General features: G+C 57.5%; 1 protein-coding gene across 2 annotated transcripts in view; it reads right to left on the bottom strand.

Annotated features, from left to right (window-relative positions):
- Positions 1 to 5,355: 5,355 nt before the first annotated feature.
- The window catches only part of PACS1 (phosphofurin acidic cluster sorting protein 1), a 153,150-nt gene continuing 137,268 nt past the window's right edge, over positions 5,356 to 21,237 (bottom strand). The window contains exons 11-24 of one of the 2 annotated variants that reach the window (XM_081532196.1): positions 19,520 to 19,600; positions 17,822 to 17,937; positions 17,574 to 17,709; positions 16,439 to 16,543; positions 15,720 to 15,826; positions 14,928 to 15,082; positions 14,684 to 14,794; positions 13,538 to 13,640; positions 13,107 to 13,149; positions 10,821 to 10,863; positions 10,504 to 10,639; positions 8,188 to 8,414; positions 6,903 to 7,022; positions 5,356 to 6,791 (exon numbers count right to left, since the gene is read on the bottom strand). In XM_081532196.1, coding sequence (XP_081388322.1) covers positions 6,676 to 6,791; positions 6,903 to 7,022; positions 8,188 to 8,414; positions 10,504 to 10,639; positions 10,821 to 10,863; positions 13,107 to 13,149; positions 13,538 to 13,640; positions 14,684 to 14,794; positions 14,928 to 15,082; positions 15,720 to 15,826; positions 16,439 to 16,543; positions 17,574 to 17,709; positions 17,822 to 17,937; positions 19,520 to 19,600 — 1,599 coding nt within the window. In that variant the 3' untranslated portion in view covers positions 5,356 to 6,675. The remainder of the gene's footprint in view (positions 6,792 to 6,902; positions 7,023 to 8,187; positions 8,415 to 10,503; positions 10,640 to 10,820; positions 10,864 to 13,106; positions 13,150 to 13,537; positions 13,641 to 14,683; positions 14,795 to 14,927; positions 15,083 to 15,719; positions 15,827 to 16,438; positions 16,544 to 17,573; positions 17,710 to 17,821; positions 17,938 to 19,519; positions 19,601 to 21,237) is intronic. The other variant, XM_081532197.1, reaches the window with a different exon arrangement.

The raw sequence follows: 21,237 nt of genomic DNA on the forward strand, positions 1-21,237 counted from the left end.
CAAGTGGCACTAATGGTAAAGAACTCACCAGCCAATGCAGGAGACGTAAGAGATGCAGGTTTGATCCCTGGGTCAGGAAGATCCCCTGGAGGAGGGCATGGCAACCCACTCCAGTATTCTTGCCTGGAGAATCCCCGTGGACAGAGGAGCCTACCGGGCTACAGTCCACAGGGTCTCAAAGAGTCGAACACGACTGAAGCAACTTAGCACGCATGCAATAGATGGTATTACTATTAAATATTATCATTAGTGCCATCAAGCTTACTATCGGACAGGTCCTGTGCTAGTGAATGGAGAGTGGGGAGAATAAAATAGGAAATATAGGGCAGTCTCTGCTTATAGCGTTGCTGGAGAGGGCACATTCAGAATGAAAGCGAGCAGCAAATGAGGCAGGAATAGAAAGGAGAGCCTGAAGATAGCAAGCACTAAGATACTTGGTGCTGGCAGTGGGTACCCTGCATGGTCAGGACAGAGGGATCTCAGCCTGGTCGGGAGCAACCTCCCCTTCTCCCTAAAGTCAGCTTTTCCACGTGCCAAGGATGCTCAAATTTTCATCCAGCCCAGAGAACCACCCTCTAGACCTACATGCTCAATTCCACCACTGAATGGCATACGCCCACCTTGCCCTAAGCCTACCATCTCCCACACGAATCTCCTCCAGAGATGGTTTACCATCCACCTGTTCACCCAGCAGATGGCCAGTCCCCATCCTCAACTGTCTCCTTTGACTCTGTATCCTTTTCTTTTTTTTAAAAACAATATATATATATATATATATATATATATTTGGCTGTGCCGGGTCTCAGTTGGGGCAGGTGGGATCTTGGGATGGAACCTGGGCCCCCTGCCTTGGAAGCATGAAGTCTTAGCCACTGGACCACCAGGGAAGTCCCTCAACCATTTTCTAACCAGCCACCTACACTTCTTGATTCTGCCTCTTAAATATATAGGACTGAAGTTTCCTTTCTCTGCCACCTCTTCTTCCTGACCTTGGCCTATGTCATCATCACGTCTTTTCTAAATTGCTGCTGTTCCCTGTGAACTCCGCTGGTCTTGATTCTTCTTTCCTCCAACACGTAGCAAGGTGATCTTCCTAAATTAGATCATCTTGCTTTTCTGCCTAAAACTGCTTGTTGACTGCCGCTGACCTCAGGATGAAGTGCATAGTCCTCGCTCTGGCTCAGAGTAGTAACAGTCACAGCTAGGAGGCTCCTCAGCGCTCCGGCCACTTCCTTTCTCTTCTGCCCCATCGCTCCCCACTGCTTTCAGCCCCACTAAACCACGTGTGCATCTCGAATAGGCAGGACTGTGTCTTATCTCTAGTCTTGCTATTTCCTGTCCCAGGACATCCGTCGGGTTGGGCATCAGTTCCTTTGAGACATCCTCTTGGACACCCCTTCCCAGGCTGGCTCCGCTGCCCCTCCTCCATCCTCTCAGGCAATCCTTCATGCTGTGTGGACGTTGTCTATTTGTCTGTCTCCTCTGTGAGGCTCAGAGTTTCCATGCAGGTAAAGACCCAGCCCTAGATTCGTCCATGTGTCATCATGCCTAGGACAGGAACTGGCCCATGGCAGGAATTTAATACACGTAGGATGGATGGAGTCTTGGGAAGTTGGGATCTGAGCAGGGCCTTGAGAGATGGTCTGGAGTCCCCTGACCTGGGTCAAAAATCCGGTTCCTTCTCAGCCACTCTGAGTGTGTTGGACAAGCGATTTATCCACCCCGCTTTCCTTTATCTGGCCTTTGAATGTTTGCGAGAGACTAAGGTGGGGTTTGGAGCAGGGTGGTTGGGAAAACCTCCCTGAGAAGGTGGTGTGCAGGCCACAGCCGAAGGGAAAAGGGGGGAATTTCCTGGTGGTCCAGTGGTTAAGAATCCGCCTTCCAATGCAGGGGATATGGGTTCGATCCCTAGTTGGGGAACTAAGATCCCACATGCTGTGGGGCAGCTAAGCTGGAACTAGGGCGCCTGTGTGCTGCAGCAGGAGAAGCCCACATGCCACAACTCAGAAGAGCTTGCACGCACCAACGAATAAAGGAAAAGGGGATGCTCTGTGGGGCAGAGAGAGCCTGTAAGGTGGATAAAGTGGGATGTCTGGGCTCTTGTGCAGGGAGGAGGGATCTGATCACTGAAAGATCAGGTGTGGCCCGAGTGTGGTGAGCTCTAGGGTGGGAGCAGGGATGTGTGTGAAGCAACTGAAAGTGAAGTTAGAGCAGTAGGGGTGGGGAGACGGTGCAGGCTGATGGGCTGTGGGTTGGGTGGCTATATTCAAAGCTATTAGGAAGCTGCTGAAGGACTGTAGCTGGGGAGCAGGGCAGCTGGGAGGCAGAATGGACCCGAGTCCCTGGGATGACACAGGATGACGCATGGGTTTCTGGCTTGAGTAATAGGATGGATGCTAGTGCCATTTACTCGGTCTAGGGAGGAGCCAGGGAAATCAAGGTTCTTGATTTTGGCCATATTAGGTTTGAGACGTCTGGGCATATTCGAGTCAAGCAAATGATTAAAAATGAGAGTCAAGCATGTTGGGAGGTGCGGCTCTCCGACGTTTGGCATCCTCCTCGATAAAAAGGAAAGTGAAAGTGAAAGTCACTCAGTTGTGTCCGACTCTTTGCGACCCCATGAACTATACAGTCCATGGAATTCTCCAGGCCAGAATACTGGAGTGGGTAGCCTTTCCCTTCTCCAGGGGATCTTCCCAACCCAGGGATTGAACCCAGGTCTCCTGCATTGCAGGTGGATTCTTTACCAACTGAGCCACAAGAGAAGTCCAGGGAGGTGCTATTCTAGGCCTCAGAGGCAGCCAAGACTAGAGGAGCAAGTCACATGACCAGGGGCAGGAGCAGGAAGGGCAGGGGGAATGGCTCGTGCAAAGGCCCTGTGGCAGGGTGTGCCCTGTGTGTCTGAGGAATATAGAGGAGGCCGTGAGCGAAGGAGAGAGTGGCCAGAGGTGATCAGCCACCCCCCCCCTCCCCCGCCGCAGGGCCCTGGAAGTTGTGTGGAGGGGTTTGGATTATATTCTGGGTGAGATGGGAAGCCATTGGACAGTTTGGATAAGTAATTTAACGCGTTCTAATTAACATTTTAAAAGACTTCCTCCGGCTATTGTGTAGAGAATAGGCTACAGGAAGAGTGGGTGGAAGCGGAGGTAATTAGGAAGCTATTACAATATCCAGAGAGAGCAGTGAAAGCGGCAGGAGCTGCAGGGTTCTGGTCTGATGGGAAGGCCTATACGATTTGCCTTGCCGTGGGAGTGGGTGCTGGTGTGAGGGGGGGACTCAGGGATGATTCCAAAGATTTAGCAACTGCAGAGTCAGGGCCTCCCAGGTATCGCTAATGGTAAAGAACCCACCTGCCAATGCAGGAGACGTAAGAGACTCGAGTTCGATCTCGGGTCAGGAAGATCCCCTGGAGGAGGAAATGGCAGCCCACTCCAGTATTCTTGCCTAGAGAATTCCACGGACAGAGAGGAGTCTGGTGGGCTATGGTCCATGGGGTCGCAAAGAGTTGGACATGACTGAGCAACTAACACTTTCACTTTCTCCTTGGACAGAGGAGCCTGGTGAGCTACAGTTTATGGGGTAGCAAAGAGTTGGACACGACTGAAGTGACTTAGCACGCATGCACGTTCAACTGCTGAGTCAGGGGGATGTCTGCACACCCGAATTTCCCAAGGCCAGGAAGATGAGGAAGAAACAAAGGAGGCCCAGAATGAGGAGTTAAAGAAGCAGGGGGGCGGTGGGGTGGGGTGGGGTGGGGTGAGGAGGGCAGAATGCCGAGTGCCGTCCAGGGCCAAGCAGCCAAGGACATCAGTGACCTTGGCAAGGGAACGCCTGATGAGGTAGTGAGGAGGAGGCCCAGAAGCACCCCCCCTCCAATGAAGGCTTTCGCTGTTGCGAGAGTGGAGAGGTTTTAGAACCAAGGAGCTATTACTGCCTGTGTACACGGGACATGACAGATTTGGGGGGGGGTGTGCACCGATGATGCAGGAGAGGGGCAGCAGCGGGAGGAAGCCCTGGAGAAGGTGGAAGGGACCTGGGGCAGGACCAAGTGGTCACCTGGGCAGGAGAGAGGCTGGGAGTCAAGTCAGCAGGGAGTTTACACGCCTGTCTCCATCATCTGCTTCCCCGGCTCAGCTCTGAGCTGGGGCCTGAGTCTATTTGTCCATGCTCATCCTGCTCAGGCCTCCCACCAGCTCCCAGGCCCCCAGGCCCCGGCCCTGTGGAGCCTCTGGGGGATCTGCCCGCCTCTCTAGCCCACCTTAGTCTCCACCTCTCCGGGTGTGTCTCTCACTGGCCGGCTTGTACCCTTCATCGGAGAACTGCAGTGCAGACTGCGTTTCTGGGACACCTTCTGGTACCCGACTGGACTCTGGCCCTCGGGAGGTGGGCATTCGTTCCATCTTCCAGGCCCAGAGAGCCTGGGTGGCCACACCACTGGGTCCCAGAGCCTCCATTAGGTGACTGGCCACGGGGCTTGGGGAGCCGGGGACAGCCTGCCGCACCTGGCCACTCACTCTTCCAGAGCTGTGTCCTGCTGGGGTTGTGGGGGATGCAAGCCCCCATTACTGGGCACTTATTTGCTGAAGGAAGCTTGGTGTACAGGCCTGTGTCCTTGGAGCACGTGAAGAGCCAGGTGTCCCAGGAGCAGGAATCTGTCATCTCCAGGGTTAAGGGCAGGCCAGAAAGCGAACTGATGGTGGACCTGAGCTCACCCCCTTCCCCCAGGCCTTAGGCTTCACCAACTTCCAGAAAATATGGCCCAGCGGGGGAGAGAAGCCGAATTCTCATCTCCAGTTGGAAGAGTGTGGACGATGTGTCACTGACTTGGGAGGTGGGATTTGGGGATGGCGGGTCCCCGAGAAAAATGGAGTTTCGGCGTGGGAATGGTGTGACCTCTATTTCTGACCTCGGTTTGCCTTGTGGGGCAACACACCTTCACACCTCTGTTTCTATAATCAAGTAAATGGGAATAGGCTTCTTCCCAGCCAGGTCCCAGGTGATTTTTTTTCTTTTGGCTATACCATGGGGCTTGTGGGATCTTAGTTCCCCAACCAGGGATGGACCCCATGCTCCCTAGATTGGAAGCACAAATTCTTAACCACTGGACTGTCAGGTAATTCCCTCCAGTTGATTTTTAATATTTACTTGGCTCCACCAGGTCTTAGTTGCAGCCTGTGGAGCCGAGTCAGGATCGAACCCAGGCCCCCTGCATTGGGAGTGCGGAGTCTTAGCCAGTGGACTGCCAGGGAAGTCCCCCTCCCAGTTGATCGTGTGTAGTTAGTGGCCACACTGTGCGGCGGGGACGAGCGAGGCTGGAGGGATCCTGTATCACAATGAGAGGCGCGGAGGCCCAAGGATAGCTCGTTGGTAAGAAATCACCAGTTTATTGAATGAAAAACCCAACATCCTCTCAGTCCCTCCCACCCTGCCCCTCTCTCCGGCCGAGTGAGCAGCACAGCCCTGGGGACGCTCTGAACAGCAGGGCTGCACCGGGGGAAGAGCTGGAGGAGTTTGGGGGAGGTATGGAGAATGAGAAAAACACTTTTCAAAATGAAGTTCTGTGCAAAAACTTCTAGAAGGGGTGAGAGGGCCACAGCTGAAGCTCCAGAGGCGGAGCCGCTGGCGGGCTGCGGCCGGAGCTCTGACCCACGTGCCTCAGGTCTCCAGGAAGGCCAAGGCCGATGGTGGGGGCTGAGGAGGGGCTCAGGCACCCGAGGCCGCAGAGGGGGAGGCCTGGCTGGGAGGACGGGGCCTGCCCAGGCCAGGGGCCCAGGTGAGGAGGGGAGGACAGAGCAGGGAAAGGAGACGGGTGGACACGGGGTGCAAGGAGCGGAAGGGATTGGGCTGCAGACGTGCTGGCAGGGTCTGCCTCCCACCTCTCCGGGTCCAGAGGCAGGGCTGGGGAGGAAAGTCCTCAACAGGGGGAGATCCAAGGACAGGGACCAGCTCCCAGGTGAGTCACACAAAACCACTAAGAGACTGGTGGTGCAGAGAACCAAAGAACTGCTCAGGGACACGTGTGACACCTCCAGGGGACCTGGGCGTGGGGGAACCATGCATGGGTGAGACCATGAAGGCTCCTGCACCCCAGAAATCCACACATAACAGCAGCAACTCTGTCTTGGGGTGGGGGGGTCTGTGCCCTTGTCACCCCCACAGCAGTGGGAAGTGGCCTTGATGCTGGGCATCCCCAGAGGGAGGCTGGCTGTGTGGTGTCTGGCAGCTGAGCTTTAGAAGATGGGATCCTGGGGGTGGTAGGGGGAGGCTGGAATGCTGGCCATGGGCCAGGACCCCAGGTTTCGTATTTCCAGGAAGAGAACAGATGCCACGTGGAAAAAGAGGCTGGAAGTCAGGTGAGGTGTGGGAAGGCCTGGAGGACTCGATTCCAGGGACCAGGGGTGGGCACCGAAAGGCACAGTCAACATGCCTTGGGCCAGGAGCAGAGGCGGAGAAAAAGGAGGGAGGGAGGAGGGGCTGCCCAGGACTGGGACCCAGCAGTGGCAGGGAACGGCGGCCCCGGTGGGTGGCAGTGTCCTGCAAAACTGGGCCAGGGAGATGCAGGCCCCGGGGCCAGGAAAGGGGACACTGGGCCCGGGGCCTGCTGGCCTCCCCCTGCCCGCAGGCGGTGAGGCTGGTGGCAGTGCCAGGAGGGGGCGTGGCTGGGAGACGGTGCCCTCAGGTGGCCTTGCTGCCACTGAACAGTCCCACTGGAAAGTGCTTGACGTGGGTGGGCCACTGGGCTGCCAGCTGGAAGAACTTGATGTCACTCCACTCGACCCCGTCGATGGACACTGGGGGTGACAGGGGAGGCATGGGGATGACCAGGGCTGCGAAGGCCATCTTCCCAGGGCTGCTGGCGAGGGCTGTGGACTCCCTGCCCCCCCAATCCCCCACGCCCGCACCTCTCAGCATGGTCTGCTGCTGCTTAGCAGAGCAGATGAGGCGGCTGATGCCCTCGATGACCTGGCTCTTAGAATCCACCTCCTTTTCTCGAGGCTTCTTGCTTAGGAAGATGGTGGGAACTGGAAAGAAGCGGGAACTGCCTTGTCACTGCCCCTGGAAAGGCGGCCACGCTCTCCCCCACCCACTGCCCCCTTTCCCGGCTGGAAGGGCAGTGATTCGAAGAAAGCAGACTCCCTACTCCCCACACCAGCGCCTGTCTGTCTCTGGGGCTGTCTCAGGATCTCCAAGCTCCTGCCCTTCTCCCTGGGCCTCGGTATCTTCACTGAGTAACGAGGACCTGGGGCCAGATGGGATCCGGAGTCCCTTTCCGTTCTTAAAGCCTGTGGGTAGGGGGCCAGCTGCCCTGTCGGGCGCCTCTGTCCACCCACTCAAGTGCCTGCATGGGGCTGTGTCTGTGTGGTTGGCAGGGAGGCTACACAGAAGCTCAGCCCTGGGCCGCCCTCGGCAGATCTTCGGGTGCCATGGGGGGTTCTGGCTGCGGGCCTGGCATAGGGTCTGCCCGCCCTCCCGGGGCATCTTTGGGGGCAGAGGCATGAACGCAAAGGCCCAGCTGCTTTGGATGCACCCAGAGGAGGAAGGTGGGTCCCAGCAGAGAAGGAAGCCCCTTCCTGACAGCTGGGAGGTGGCGAGCACCCCAGAGTCACCCCGCCTGCTCCAGCGGGTGCAGAGCCAGATGTGGGGGTTCACCACGGGAACCAACATCTGCGAGCACTGCCCCCCTGGGTGTCGGGGCTCCCGCCTCACCTCCTCAGAGTGCAGGACCCCTCCCCCCTGCTGGTGCTGAAGCCGTCTTCTCCCCCAGGACGGGCTCTCATCCTCTTAATTCTTAAAAAACCGAACCCTTTGTTCACAAAGGCCTGGGTGGCCTCCAGGGTTGAGGGTTGGGAGCCGTGGCGCAGGGACAACCTAGGGTCACACCGTCCACCCCTGAGGGCACTGGCCAGAAAGCCTCCCTTCTTCAAGGCAGCGCGAACTGCCTCACCCCAAAGGTGCCGACGCTCAGCAGGCAGGGACCAGTGACTCCCTGGGGACCTCGGTTTCCTCTGTGACAGAAGGAATGGCTTTGTCCCGCGTGGCGGGGGGCGGGACCCCACGATACATGTGCTTGCTGCCTCCGTGCTCATCCGGGGTCTCTCTCCCAGAGGCGGATCCTGTCCCGACCCCGAGCGAGGAGACGGGGAAGCCTGCAGGCCCTGACTGCCCCTGGCCTGACAGGTCCCTTACCTTTCTTGTTCTTCTCTTTGGTGACCACGGTCATGGCCATGGTGCCGGAGAGCTGGGCCTCCCCGCCGTGCGGCAGGCGTGAGACCTGCACCGAGCGGAAGACGCTCTTGAGGGTGTTCTTGGAGCTGGCGTCCCTCTTGTCGCCTTCCCTCCTCCGCTCCCCAGGGTGGCCCAGCCAGTAGTCCACCTGGAGGCCAATCACGTCCCCGTACGGGCTGCTGGGGCTCCTGGAGGCGGGCGGTAACAGGGAGGGGGCTCAGTGCCCACCAAGGGCAGACGGGGCGGGGAGGGCCTGGAGGCGGCGCCGGCCAAGCGGCTCCGAGTTCCCTGCAGCCTCGCAGAATGGGCTGGCGTGGGAGTGGGGAGTCAGGCTGACCTGAGAGGGCGAGGCCCCAAGTGCCCGCAGGGGAGCCCAGGAAGAACCACCCGAGGAGGAGGCAAGCAGAGAGGAAGGAAGCTCTGTGAGGGAAGAAAACGTGTGCACGCACACTCACATCAGGACACACGCATGCACACACGACCCCCGGCAGGCAGAACCCCTCGCCGAGGGTGGGAGAGACTAAGTGGGGCAGAGGCGGGCACCAGGCAGCCACAGAGCCGGGGAGCAGCCGACCTGTGGCTTTCCCTCTCGTTTATGGCACTTCTAGCTCAGGGATAATTTTAGCTCCAAGAGGAAAAAGAGCTGATGTTTTCTTGAAAGCAGGCGTCAGACACAATAGGTACAGGCTACACAAATCATCTGATGTTTCTTTCTGCCTGGATTCAGAGGTTCCATTAAAAAACAAGCTTAAACCGGATGGGAAAGGAGGTCAGGGTAAGGCTGGTCCCCAGGCCCCAGGGAGCCTGGACCGTGAGGTCACAGCGTGACCTGCTGGTGGGGTTCCCTCCTCTTCCTGCACTTTGGCAAGTCAGTGGCAGACCCCCGACGGGGAGCGAACAGGGGAGACAGGGCCAGCGAGGGTGAGGGCTGGGGTCTGGGCTCCGCCCCAAGATACTTAAGATTCTTTGGGGACCACGGCACTGTTGTCGGGGGTTCTGGAAAAGCCAATAGCCAGTGCCTACGCTCTCTGCTCCTCACAGAGCATCACCAGGAGACCAGGAGGAGTTGAGGGGAGAGGAAAGGGAGTAGGGAGGAAGCGGCAGGAGCGCCTCTGGTTCTTCTCTGCTCCTCCCTCCCCCGCCTGGGGTTGCCCTGACCCCCCCATCCCGCCCCCTCCCCCGCCCCAGTCAGCTCCACAGAGGCCTCCCTGACCACCCGATCTAAACTTTGGACATTTCAGATCCTAAAGGATTTTCCTCCCCACTTCCTGCCACCCCTCCCTACTCGGTCACAGCACTCTCTCCGTGGCTTTGGCCCTGATGGGGCCCAGGAGCCCGGGGTCTGACCTGCCCGCGTCACTGGCCGCAGGGGCCCCTGGGTGACGGACACACTGGGTGCCCGGAAGGAGACCGCGCCTCCTCGGGCCAGGCGCTGACAGTGAGGCTCTTATTTCCACCTCACAGCAAAACCCCCTGGCTACTTCACCTTTACTTTCATGGAGTGTGACTGGAGCCGGGTAGCTTGCCCAAGTGACCTGATTCTTCGCTCAAACTAGTCAGGCTCCTGAACCTCTTTCCGGGCCCCCCGTGCACTTCCTTGGAAAATCCAGTCCTCACAAGAACCCCCCGCCCTGCATTTCTGACCACCCTGCGTCTCTGATCGGGCCTCCTCACCCTCCACCCCCTCAGGAGTGTCTTCGTGAGACTTCTGTCAGGGCAGTTTAGCCAGAATCGGAACCCCCCGGAACCCCAAAGTTCCTCTTAGTACTTTTACCGCCTCTGCCCCCTCCTGCTCCCGCTCCACCCAGAGTCCCAGCTCCTGCTGCAGAGCTCCACCGGCGGGGTGCCCACACCGACAGCGGCTGTTCCCATCTTCGAGAGAGTCTCTCTTGCTTTGACAAGTGTCTCTGAGTGGTTTGTTCTTTAACACAAACACACACGGTGGACATAACTGTATGGATGTGACGCAAATCCAGGTGTCTGACACCCGGGCCCACACTCCCTCTCCCGGACCGGACAGTCCTACCCTCAGTACGTGCAGCGCCTGACAGGCTAGAAGGGCCTCAGTGCCCCGGATCTCATTCGCCCTTACACCTGGGAGGCAGACAGGACAGATGGGAGCTTACGGGAGCAGGCTGTGTGATGACCAGCTTGGCCAGTGACCTGACTCCCCCCTGCCAACTTTCCGGGCCCAGCGTCACCATCCTACATGCTGGGGATGGCGCTGCCCTAATGGAGGCGTGTGGGGGGACAGACGTGAATGGGCCACAGCCTTACCCCACGACAGCCAGGGTGCTGCTCATGGACGGGGAGGAAGGAGGGGTGGCTGTGGCGTCTCGGCTCAGGCCCGAGCTGGAGGGTGGCGACGTGGAGGGCACAGTCAGGCTGACCACGGGTGCGTCGTCACCATCGCCTGAGGGGCGGGGGGGGGGCACACGGTCGGCCAGAGGAAGCCGCCCTGACGGGTCTTGGCTGCAGCCTGCTCCCCCACCGCCCTGGGACTCCCTCTTCCTCACCCTTGGCCTCCTGACTAGGGCGCAGCGGGCGGGATGCACCTTCCTCACCCGGTAGAGGCCAAGGGGCCCCAGGCTCACCTGTCGTGGAAGGAGAGTCTTCAACCAGACCCACCTTCACCACCTGCGAGGGGGAAGAGACCCTGTGTTAGGTCTGCCCACCCAAGCAGGACACCGGGTCAGCTGGACCCGGAGGCCACAACTGCACGCTGTTTGATCATAGGCTTCGAAACTCTCTGCTGATTCTGAGCAGGAAGAGGTGAGCAAACCCAGCTGCAAACAGTGAGTCGGCGGCGCGGGAGACCCGCAGCTCTTCTCTGGGGACGTTGGCAGGAACCCCTTTTGCATCCTGATCTCATTTCTTTTGAGGTCACTTGGGCAGGAGGCCGTCTTCTCAGGTCAGAGAGAAGGGAGCACTGGGAGAAAACCTTGGCAGATGGGAGTGGGGTACGGGTGGGATGGGGAACATGCTGGAACAGGACTCTGGAGGAATACAACGAGGAGGGGGGGATCCCAGGGACCCCTGACCCCAAGCCCAGCCCTAGGCAGTGATACTGATGTCAGTTCCCCAGTGAAAATTCTGGGAAGGGCAGAGGGGGCCCTCCAGTGGCCAGCAAGGGGTACAGCTAGAGACAGACCTGGATGTCAGGGCCCGGGGCCTGAGGTCCACAGGGCTGGGGCGGACATGGAAGCCGGGCCCAGGGACGGCAGGGAGCGGGGGTCACACACATGGTGGTTTCCTTGAAGCTGACAAGAGCACAGTGCTGCCACTCCGTGGAATCTGTTCCTAACTACACATCCTGATTTTAATTCCTGGAAAGTGGTGTCCTGGTACTCCGAATTTCCTGGACACGAGTCCTCTCTCCTTATTCCTCTGGTTGCTGCACGAGGCCACCAGCTCCTTTGTTCTCTTGTTTCAATTTTTAAATTTTTCTCTCTGTTTTGCTGCGAGGCCAGAGTGGCAGTGACCCCATTGCTCCTCACAGACGTGGGTCAGACTGCCAGCCCAGGCTGCACGTCACAGCCCGGGCCCTTTGATGTGGCCGTGGGACCAGCCCCAGTGGCCTACGGGGACTGACTGGACCCAGCAGATGGGAGCCTTGACAAGGATCCCCCCAGGCTCAGGCATTTCCCAGGATCACTCGAGGCTCACAGGATCACCCAGGATCACAGGATCTGGGATGAGCGGAGAGCAGGGATGGGGGCCACTGACCCCTCACCTGCACGTGCCTCGTCCTCCCTACAGGCTGGGAGGGACCTCCTCAGCCAGGCTGCAGGAAAAGATACCAGCTGATGGGGAAGAGAAACTCGGCCGTCTCATAAAGGGAAATCTGAGTTCTCTGCCAGGCTTCTGTGTCATGCTTTGGCCCCGGGGGTGGAGGGGCATCAGCTGTCCCCTCTAGACTCCCTCTCTCGGTCAATCTCGGCCTTGGGGCCCAGCAACTGCCAAATGCAACCTGGGCCGGGACCACCTGACACCAAGGACACCCAAGAGGTCTTTCCTTTATCTTCAGAATCCACTTGTGCAAAGATTCTTCCCTGACCAAACAGGAGGGGAAAGGGCCCCTTCCTCTCGTGTCCCCGACTCTGAAGACAGAGCTACTCATGTCTCGGACCCCCCTCCTTGGAACAGCTTTGCTTTCTTTTCCCTGGAGCCGGAGAACCAGTGCCCTGGATATCACCCCCCGGGACCCCAGAACCACGGTAATAACACGTGGTACCTGTGGTGACACGGGACCAGCCCCCGAAGGGAAAAGGACTCTGAAAGGAGCAGCTCGGGGCCTGTCCCAGCCCACGGCTTCCTCTCCCCGGCATTGCTGACCCTTGGGGCTCTCTGTCGGGGGCCTGTCCTGGGCCCTGCAGGGTGGTTAGCGTATGCCTGGCCCCACCCACAGAGGCCGGTGACACCTCCACTCCCAGATGTGCCCACCCCGACTCCCAGCTCTGACAGCCAAACGTGTCCCCAGATCAGACACTGCCAGCTGTCCCCTGGGAACAAAACTGCCCCTGGATAAGACCCGCTGTCTAGATGAGTCTCTTGTGTATGAACTGAAAGTCAGTCATGTTGGACTGTGTGTGACTCTATGGACTATAGCTGGACAGGCTCCTCTGTCCATGGGATTCTCCAGGCAAGAATACTGGAGTGGGCTGCCATTCCCTTCTCTAGGGGATCTTCCCAACCCAGGGATTGAGCTCGGGTCTCCTGCATTGCACGCAGATTCTTTATCGTCTGAGCCATCAGGAAAGCCGTGTGTGTGTGTGTGTGCGTGTGTGTGTGTGTGTGTGTGTGCGTGCGCGCGCGCATGTGGAGGCCAGGGAGGCCAGGTAGGTGGGTGGGGTACAGAGGAGAGGGGAGTTGGTACTCACGCCAATGAAGGGGATGAACTTCTGATACGAGTCTTCATCAGGGCTGTGAGGAGAGACAGGAGAGCTTTATAGCTGGCAGGAGAGACTGCGTGGAGAGCTGGGGATGGAACCTTTCCACGCTTTACTGAGGCTTTAAGGGAGCCCAGACACCATGTGCCATCTTCCCTCTGCCCTCAGGATGGCATGAGGAGCCTCGAAAAGGAGGCGGAAGCCCCGATTGTGCACGCTCTACTCCCTGCCCCCACGTCTGTACAGAGGGGGCACCCACAGCGGGTGGGGGGAGGCCCAGGCGGGGAAGAGAAGGCAGTACTCTCTTGGGTTCCCACGAGGGAAATGCAGTGGGGAGAAGGAGAGTGTGAAAAAGCAAAAGAACCCAAGATTTATCTAGCCCACCCAACCTCTTTTCAAGAGTCCACCCTGGGTCCACTCACAACTTGTGCCTGCAGGTGAGCATGGCCTCCGCCACGGGCAGCTGGTGCGTCACGGCCGCCCCGCTGACATACTGCATCACCCGCCCCACCACGTCCAGTTGCTCTGCAGAGGAGCCGAGAGACACAGGCTGACTTACTTCAGCAGGTGAACCTGAGAACCCTCTTTGAGAGCCCCCTTGCTGAGTCCCACCAGAAGACCCCAGGAGCTGAGGCAGAGAAAGGGCTCTAAAGACCCGCTGGTTTGAATCTAAGGAATTTTTTAAACAACGTTCATTTATTTATTTGGGTGTGTTGGGGCTTAGATACGGCGTGTGGGTTTAGTTGACCTGCGGCACGGGGAACCTCTGTTCCCCAACCAGGGATCGAACCCACATCCCCTGAACTGGAAGGCAGATTCTTAACCTCTGGACCACCAGGGAAATCCCAGGAATTTTCTTTAAAAGATATCTTTTCGGATGTGAACTATTTATTTAAAGTCTTAACTGAATTTGTTACCATATTGCTTCTGTTTATGTTTTCGTTTCTTGGCCTCAAGGCATGGGGGAATCTTAGATCCCCGACCAGGGGTTGAACCCATACCCCCTGCACTGGAGGGTGAAGTCTTAACCACGGGACCACCAGGGAAGTCCCCTGAATCTAAGGAATCGTGCAGCCAAGAGCTGTCCTCCCATCTGATCCGTGCACCCTTCCCCTCAGCTTGCTCCTTCCCAGGCTCCGCTGGCTCCTGCTTCCATCTCTGCTCTGATCATCCCTGGAACCACCTGCCGCCCCCGCCCCCGTCACTTCCTGCCCGGCCTGTGGGAGCACTGACCACCTCCCGGCCTCGCTGGGCCCAAGCTCGCTCCCGTCCCTGCCCCCTCTGCTCTGTATTTCAGGAAAAGACACGGTTGGTGGCATGTTATTCATTTATCAATAGACGCTTGGCAGCTGCTCTCTGCTTCCACATTTGATCTCCACAACCAGATACTTCCTGACACCACCCCCTCGGCCTCCTTATTTCTAAATGTGCAGAGACCAAACACATCCAGCATGGAAGGGCTGCGCTTACGGGGCCTCCTTTTAATAACATGCTGGAAAAATGAACAGGCCATGGGGAGGAGCAGCAACAGCACGCCCCTCGCCCCTGCACGTGGCCGAGTCCAGTACCTGATACCGGGGGCTCCGAGCGGCTGAACAGATCTCTCCAGCCAGGATCTAGGAAGGTGCTGCTATACCTGCTGTCGACGGAGCCCAGGTATTTGGCCACCGGGTGAGAACCTGGTGACAGAGACCAGAGAAGGCGAGCTGGTGAGGGGGGTGGATGAAGCCCGGCCTTTGGTCTCCCCGACTGGCCCTTTCCAGGACCCAAGGCCACCCCCCGCTTCAGGGGTGGGCTCTGCCACGTCCTCACCGAGGGGAATGATGAGAAAGCGCATGTAGCCCAGCCAGTCGGAGGTCTTGCTGGCCAGCGACTTGACAAAGAAGCGGAGGATGGAGCTCAGGTAGCTCTGGCCGCCCACCGCCGCCACCTTCACTGGCCTCGGCATGGAGGAGTTACAGTTGCAGCTGGGAGCGAGGGGGGGCAGACAGGGCCACGTCAGGGGGCCACGTCCTGCTCAGAGGAAGCCTCCCCCCTAAGCTCTGACTTCACTCGACCTCGACAGCCCCCAGAGGAAAAACAAACCAGTGAACAAAATCACACAGAGAGAGACAACACACCACAGTGATTCTGCAAAACGAGAGAAATTCAGGGTCAGAGAGGACAGGGGACTGTCTAGAAGGCAGGCAGAACCGATTGAGCTAATGAGAAGACAGTCAGCAGTGCCCTGTGGTCAGAGGCGGGCATGAGCCCAAGACGTCCGAGGCTCTTTCCACGGCAGGTTCTGAGAGGGAGGGTCCCGACTCTGGGTAGGCAGGGGGCAGGAGAAGAAAGCCTTGTAGAACCCCAGGCTCTCTCTGCCCGGCCTTCTTCATCATGGGTTTAGGAAGAGGATGAGGCAGGTCAACATGTGGCAGGAGACCAGGTGGGAGGCCGGCGGGCAGGAAGGTGACAGTTTCACCCCAACCCTGACGCCGCCTGACCTGGTACCAACTGTGAGCTCTGGGTCTGATGGGCCAGGGGGTCCTCTCAGAGCTTGGAGATGAAGGTGGGAGGATGAGGTGGGAGGGGACCCCAAAGGGCAGGAGAGGAGCCGGGCCTTACTAGCGCTGGATGCGGGTGAGCAGGGCGGACAGCACGGCCTGGACCTCCACCGTGGAGCACGTGCACACGACGGGCTTCCGCTGGTCCTGCAGCAGCTCCGCCACGTACTGCGGGGGGTGGGGGTGGGGGGAACCACACAGGTGAGGCCGTGCAGCAGGGACACCGCCTCCCACAGGCCACGAGGGCACCAAGGCCCAGGCTGGGCAGGAGGGCCCCACCCTCCGTCGTTCAGACCACAGCTGGCCAAGGTCAGGCTGACTGCCAGTCAGGAGGTTTGGCCAGACCCCAGGGAGACGGGATCAGGAGGAAACGTGGGGAGGCCCAGGACATGCTAGATTCTACACGGTCTCTGCGGGCTACACCCCAGCTGCACAGCAGGGGACTGGGCGGGGCTAGGCTGCTGTTGCTCCGCCCCTTCTGGAAAGCAGGGCACCGCTGGTGGCTGGCGGCTGAAGGCAGGTGAGAGGGGCCATTCTAATGCTTTTTTAGAGATAAGGAAATTGAGGTACAGAAAACTGGTGACTTAAGGCCCCTCAGGCTGGAAAATGATGGGACTGGGACCAGAGCCAGAACCGTGGGCTTAGGTCAGGGTAGGAGGGGCGGGAAAAGAGGGAGGTCGTTTTGGAATTCCCTATGCCCTGCCTCTCAGATCCACACGCGGGGAGTCTCTTGTTCCCCAGCATCCCTCCTTCCCGGCCCCGTGACGCTGGGTGCTGTACCTGGCCCTGCCAGTCAGTGGTGTTGACGAGGATGACGTTTTCCGGGAGGGCCGCGTCCGACACCAGGATCTGGTTCAGCTGGTCATAGACCACCTTTCTGGGAATCTGCAGGGATAGATGCAGATAGATGTCTGTTGGTCCCCAGGGAGCTTGGTGGGGAGTGGCTGGGGGGACTTGCGGTCCAGGGTATGGAGAGCTACCAGGAACCTGTGCAGGAGACCCGGTGTCCCACCGGCCAGAGCACAGCAGGCAGGAGGGGGATGAGAACACACGAAGCCAGGCCTCAGGGCCCAGGCTGGTGCCCCAGGAACATGGCGGCTGCTGTCCTGCCGAGGCAGGAAGGGCCCCGAAGAGGAATGAAGCAGGGGCAGCAGGAAGGGAAGAGGGAGGAGCTGAGAGCAGGTGCTCACAGGATGGAAAGGAGGGCAGCAGGGAGAGAGCTAATGAGAGTGCGCCGTGTGGGGAGCCCTCCATCTCGGGGAACAAAGGTATTTCAGGAACAGTGATTAACAAGAAGGACAATACCTCGCCCCAGGCACCAGGCTATTCTAGTCCTGGGCTCATTTTCAGCTGCGAGAGCGTTAGCTCTGGAAGCCACATGGACACAAACCCCCTTCCCAAAGGTATTTATCAGGAGAACAAGCGGGCCCACCACTAACTCCAGGAGCGCAGGAGCTGGGCGAGGCCCGTCAGGGAGAATCTTTCCCCGGGAGACTGGCCTTCAGAGAGCATATGACCCCAAGGGCCAGTTCCTTCTGTGTGCCTACTCCAGCCACTCTGAGGTCTGGCACTCAAAAGTTTAATGTTGCCATGTGGGCTTCAAATCATTGTAACTAGCCCACAGCAACGCTAAGGGCATCAGAGTGCAGGGCAGACCTCCAGGGAGAGCTGGTGGCCGCTGTCCCCTGAACACTGTCCCCGCTAAGGTCTGATGGGGGCAGAACACGCCAGCGTCCCGTTCCGTCCCCCACTCCCGGCAATTCCTCAGCAGGAGCAGATAACAAACATACTGGACTTCTCCCGTTAGGCCTCTCTTTACTCAGAACAATCAAATACACCCCCTTCCTCTCCACCCAACCTCCCAAGGAGATGACGGAACAGAGCTGGGGATTTGGGGCACCCGGCGGGCGAGTACCTGTGTGCTATGGCCCAGGTCCGGGGACCGCTCGCTGTCGGAGCTGTTGGTCCTCTCGCTCAGCGGCTTGGAGAGCTGCCGCTCCTTCAGGGGGGTGCTCCTCTTCTGCCGGGGGGTGTGTACCCCTTCCACTTTGCTGCCACGGACGTGGAAGGAGGCGGTTAAATGGCCCCCCTTTCCGAGGCCACTCTCACCGTGCTCCCCTCCTTCCGCCCGATGCCTCAAGAGCTTCTTCCCACCCTGAGTACCTGGGGGAGGCGGAGCCCTGCAGGTCCGTTTTGCTGGACTTCATGGGAGTTTTGACTTTCTCAGGCACAACCAGACTCGTGCTCACGTCTCCAAACATGTCCTGGTCAGTGATTTCCTGCCACAGAGCAAAGGAAGCCGCAAGGGTGACCCCCCTCGGTGACCGCAAGAGCCTGGTGGCTCCTGTCTGGGCCTTCAGCACCACGGGACCGTCAGCCCCCCGCGCTCTTTTCCAGGAAACACGTGGTTCTTAAAACTCCCGTCCCCCTCCCCTGACGACTGTTTAATTCAGCTGAGGGCGCCCACCCTGCTGGGCACTGTCGCCTGCTATCCGACCTGACCCCTATGTTTAGGAACCATCAGCCGGCAAATCTGGGCTGATGATCTGGCTTCTCTAGGCAGGAAGGAAAGCCTTTTACTTGGGAAGTGACATGATGGGAATTTCATTTTTGAAATGCCTGCTGTGCACTACAGACCAAAGCGGGAAACAGTGGAGGCTTGGCTGCTTGGATTTCGGGTGTCGGATTTACCACAGTCCTCTTGAACCCAGCCTAAGGTTCTGCTGGACAACAGCTCTGTGACACGGTATTCTTTACTATAGGAGACGTGAGCCTGAAAGAATTCCTCCTTTCAGCTGGCCGCTCCCATGGGGAGGCTGACGTATAGCACAGCCCCAGAGGGTTTCCGGTCAGGTCCTCTGCTCCCTCCTCCCAGCTGGGTCTGGCCTCCAGTCCCACCTGGGCCCAGTCCCAGACTCCCTCCCCCAGGTGACCCGCTGCGCCCTTCATCCCTGGGCCCCCTGGAGCCTCCGCGCCGTGTGCTCTGGCTGGCTCTTCTCCCGGACGGCGCGCCACGGTGTTCTCGTTTTGGCACTGTCAGTGCTCAGGACTGTGTGTGTGTGTGTCTGTGTGAGATTTCAATCTGTGTGTAACTACACTGGGTGTCCCAGGCGATCCATCCCATGTGTCCCTGAGCAGCCCCAACATCTCTCAGTGGGAGGAGATGCCCAGTAGGTAACCACCTGGAGAGCTGATGCTGTGGACTGCCTGGTCATTGCAAAAACAACACTGGAGCAAGGGATGGTTTTTCAGGGAAAGATACCGCTCGTAGTCCCCCAGGAGTACATGGGGGGGGTTCCCTGGTGGCTCAGTGGTAAAGAATCGCCTGTCAATGCAGGAGACACAGGTTTGATCCCTGATTCAAGAATGTCGCACGTGCCGAGCAGTGACTAAGCCTGTGCTCCACAACTACTGAAGCCCTAGAGCCATGCTCCCCGACAAGAGAAGCCACCGCAAGGAGAAGCCTGTATAACTAGAGTAGCCCTGGCTTCCTGTAACTAGAGAAAAGTCCATGCAACAATGAAGACCCAGCACAGCCAAAAGTGAATAAATCAATATATAAAAATTAAAAAAAAAAAAAAAAGGTACATGAGAGTGACAGACAGTGAGAAAGTATCCAAGTCAGCATTTGCTCAGACCTAATGAAAGACTGGAATGGGGACATTTCTGGTTTGCTACTTCGGGCACCAACCTGATACTCCACAGGTAAAGATTTCGGGAGGAAGGGAAGGCAGGACCTTCGTAAGTCCACAGATTTAGGCAAAAGTTTCAGGATGGTCCTGAGGGTCTTTCTGCCTCTATTTCTAAAGGTACCCAAAACTATTTTTGACAGCTGAAAACAGGAGATGGGACCATACATACCAGAGTGTCTGTTTCAGTCAAGCTGTCATCTTGATTTTTAATCCGAGCAGATTTGACTTTTTCTAGCGCAGCCAATTCCATCTGCAAAAATTATAATAATTAGTCATCACCAATCCAAATAACCACCACTTTAACTTACTCCCTAAGTCCCTTGGAAGCTTTAAATACTTTCACTTAATCTGAAAATCTCATGACATCTTTCATAACATCTCTGGGGCTTTGATCTTAACAAGGAGCATATTTTTTTGTGAAAAACCAAGCTTCAGAAGGTCAGTTATTCTGTGATCATTAAATCAATAACACGGTGAGACGCTGAACCCAGACATTCTGATTCTCAAAAGATGCTCTCAGGGAAGAGAGGCTCAGCCTTCAGATGGCTTGGCTGTGCGATCTGCCAGTCTTGACTCTGGGATTTGCTAAACACCCCTGTCCAGGAGGGGCACACAGGGCCACTTCTGCTGTCGGTGTTGCTGAGAAGAAAGGGGACTCTCAGCGTTCAGGTCTTTGATTTCGAGACTAAAGACATCCTTGGGGGCCAAATGCGTTTGGCTTGGTGGAAACATCTAGAAAACCCTCAAACAGAATATTCTAAGCCATTTAGGTGTGAAATAATTCTCCCTTTGTCCTCAACTCTTATTAACAGGTCTCATAAATATTAAAAATGTACTTTGTAAATACAGATAAAGAACCAGATTTTTCACAGTTGCGAATGCTGCTTCTCTGGCTGTGCAGACACAGATGTCGGAATCCCGAGCAGCTGTGGGGTGTAAGTCTCAGCTGTGGGGAAGGCACTGGCCTCAGCGGGTCTCTGGTTCTTCTGGGGAATCAGGGAATCAGAAAGGATCGAAGATAGCCCACTTCCTCCCAATGACCCAAAGTCCTTTCTCTGAGTAAATGACAGAGTACAGAGAAAAAGCCTAAAAAGCTCACGGGGGTCACTTGGCAAACTAATGAACAACGATCACACAAGTCAGCCCATGTCACACGCTAAGCCAGGTTTTCTCCACCTGGGACCGCTGGCATCTGCGGAGCGCCCTTCTCTAGTCTGGGGCGTCCTGCGCAGGATCTGAGCCGCAGCCCCGCCTCCACCCACTAATCACCCCTGCTGTGAGAACCAAAAAAAAAAAAATGTCTCCAGTCCTTGCCCAGTGTTCCCTGGGAGGCAAAACCACCCTCGGTTGAGCACCACTGTTCTGAGCCATCTGTAAAATTAACCCAAGGCATTTTAACCAGACCCTGTGGCCCCGGAGTGTGAGACAGTTTGGTTCAGAGCCACGCACGGTAGGTTGCCTCCTGTCTGCACAGCTAGTTCATTTACACATTGCCTATTGGGATAACCGACGTTAACGGTCTACAGTCACAAAACTCTCGGTCGGACTTGAGACTGGAGATGACTTCACTCAGTATTAGATCTCAGCATGACGAGTGACTTAAACACGTTTCAGAGAGGATGGATGAGGGCGATAACACCGCCCTGCTCGAAGGTTCTCGGGCAGCAGCCCTGTGGTCAAGCTCTCTGACACCAGAGCAGTGTCAGAGCACTCTAACCCAGGCTCGAGTTGGGGCCACCTGCTGCCTATGCACTGACTCTTCTGGATGTTCCGGTCGACCCTGCCAGGAGTAAGCTCCTGACTCTCCAAGTTCCTCTTCCTGCTCCTATAAATACTTTAGGCTTTTCTCGCCCCAGCAGCGCGGCCGCTGTGTTGTCTGTGTGGCAC

Source organism: Giraffa tippelskirchi, chromosome 10 (assembly GCF_054371585.1).
Source record: "Giraffa tippelskirchi isolate mGirTip1 chromosome 10, T2T-mGirTip1v1.2.pri, whole genome shotgun sequence".
NCBI classification, from domain to species: domain Eukaryota; kingdom Metazoa; phylum Chordata; class Mammalia; order Artiodactyla; family Giraffidae; genus Giraffa; species Giraffa tippelskirchi.